General features: G+C 36.0%; 1 protein-coding gene across 1 annotated transcript; it reads right to left on the minus strand.

The window, feature by feature from the left end:
- Positions 1–258: 258 nt before the first annotated feature.
- LOC149541590 (RING-H2 finger protein ATL77-like) lies at positions 259–1,646 on the minus strand. The gene is made up of 2 exons (XM_089796785.1): positions 1,509–1,646; positions 259–894 (listed from the first exon to the last, which is right to left on the minus strand). The coding sequence occupies exon 2, from the start codon at positions 891–893 to the stop codon at positions 360–362; it is 534 nt and encodes a 177-aa protein (XP_089652911.1). The 5' UTR covers position 894; positions 1,509–1,646; the 3' UTR covers positions 259–359.
- Between the last annotated feature and the right edge of the window lie 350 nt (positions 1,647–1,996).

The raw sequence follows: 1,996 nt of genomic DNA on the forward strand, positions 1-1,996 counted from the left end.
CAGTGTATTTCCAGTTTATCACTATTATACCTTCATATGAGCAGGTTCAAAACACTCATTCCCTATCTTTAAATCAGTAGCATAACCTTATAAACCAGTTCTACATCACTCAAGATTTATCCATGCTATTTTTAAGCCAGACTCGAATTTAACTTTTCCATTCTATTCCTTCAGCTATTACTACCCTAACACAAATTCAACATATTGCCATATCAAAGCCTTGAACCACCACTGAATCACATACAAAAAGACCACATGTCAACAGAAGAATCAAATGAACTCATTGCAATTTAAAAGATCACTAAGAAACTCAAATTTACATAACAATATGGCTAAACTAATTCAGAGAAGCCATAATTTTATTGCACCAGAGAGTGTCTACAGGAAGGGCAAGAAGGGTTATGGACCAGCCATTTGTCAATGCAATTCATGTGAAATCTATGATTACAAACTGTCACTATTCTCAACTTTTCCCCTTCCACAAACTCTGCCAGGCAAATTGCGCAATCTGTCTCTCTGGACTCCATTTCCTTGCTATACACAACACTAGGCAGTGTATTAACACAGAATTTCTTCACACAATTGTTCCTGCCATTGAAATTGATATTACCAGTATGAACGGTAGAAGTAACAGAAACAGGGGAAAAATTAAACCCAATCATTCCACCAATCCATCCACAGACACAACGTATCAGTCTGCTTACAGCGATTGCACAGAGCAGGGACACAACAAAACCAGCCAGTATTATAATCAATGTGCCATCAAAATTGGAGGGCTCTGCAACTTCTAAACTGGCATTTGGGGAAATCGGTGGAGAAGAAACCAAGTGCACTGTTTTTTCCTTTTCCAAAAATCTTCTCCCCATAACTTCAAAAGGCGAAATTTCATGCATTCTGGAGACACAAAATCGGAATGTACTGGTAAGATCAGGCCAGAATGTTGCTATCAAAGTTGTCTAAGACTGTTAAGAAGCTTGATAACTAGCTCCCCTGTTTTCCTTTGCATCCTTTTCACATAAATCTCATAAACCCTAAAACATCTGCAGACTCAATTGTAGCAAACATCCTGTTCTAAAGCAAAAGATTTCATTTGAAATTCAAGGAATCGCGCTGTGCAAAAGAAACTTAATTCGCATAAATCTCATAAACCCTAAAACATCTGCATACTTAATCGTAGCAAACTTCCTGTTCTAAAACAAAAGATTTCATCTGAAATTCAAGGAAAAAAGATTTCATTTGAAATTCAAGTAATCGTGCTGTGCAAAAGAAGCTTAATTCGCATATATCTTCCTGTTCTGAAACAAAAGATTTTATTTGAAACTCAGGGAATTGTGCGGTGCAAAAGAAGCTAAATTCGCACAAATCTTAGAATGAAATAAACCCTAAAACATCTTGCACAATTAATCGTAGCAAACTTCCTGTTTTACAACAAAATATTTTCGTTTGAACTTCAAGGATTCGTGCTGTTCAAAAGAAGCTTAAATTCTTCAAAGAAAAAATTTACATACCCCTGTTGAATTCTTGACAGATCATGCAGTGGTAAATAATAGATTGACACATGAACAGATCAAGAAATAATCGAATCCAAAAACAAGGAGTTCACTAACAGTAAAACGTAATGTCGTGCCAACGTGGAGGCATCCACAGAATTGAGAAACACAGAATCTTACACAATCTAATCCACAAACTGATTTACATAACGAATCTGTGTGTTTGAGTTTTGGATAGGTCGGCCCCTGTCAATTTTACAAATGGCTCCTTATTGTCGTTTAGTCGCCGAATTTCTTGTCTTTTTATTTTTGCTTTAGTGGATAGTTTATAAGAAAAATGCCTACGTGTCCCGTTGGATAATTTTTATTGACTTTTTTTCTTTTAAGTATGGACTTTATTGGGAAAAGTAGGAGGCACAATTTTTTTTAAAGAATAACTTGTTGAGTAATAAGTGTTTATTTATTGGGCAAGGCTTAATGGGCGGCGAGATAGTCTTTGGCCCAAT

Source organism: Cupressus sempervirens, chromosome 8 (assembly GCF_028749045.1).
Source record: "Cupressus sempervirens isolate cs-2001-9-10 chromosome 8, ASM2874904v1, whole genome shotgun sequence".
NCBI lineage: Eukaryota > Viridiplantae > Streptophyta > Pinopsida > Cupressales > Cupressaceae > Cupressus > Cupressus sempervirens.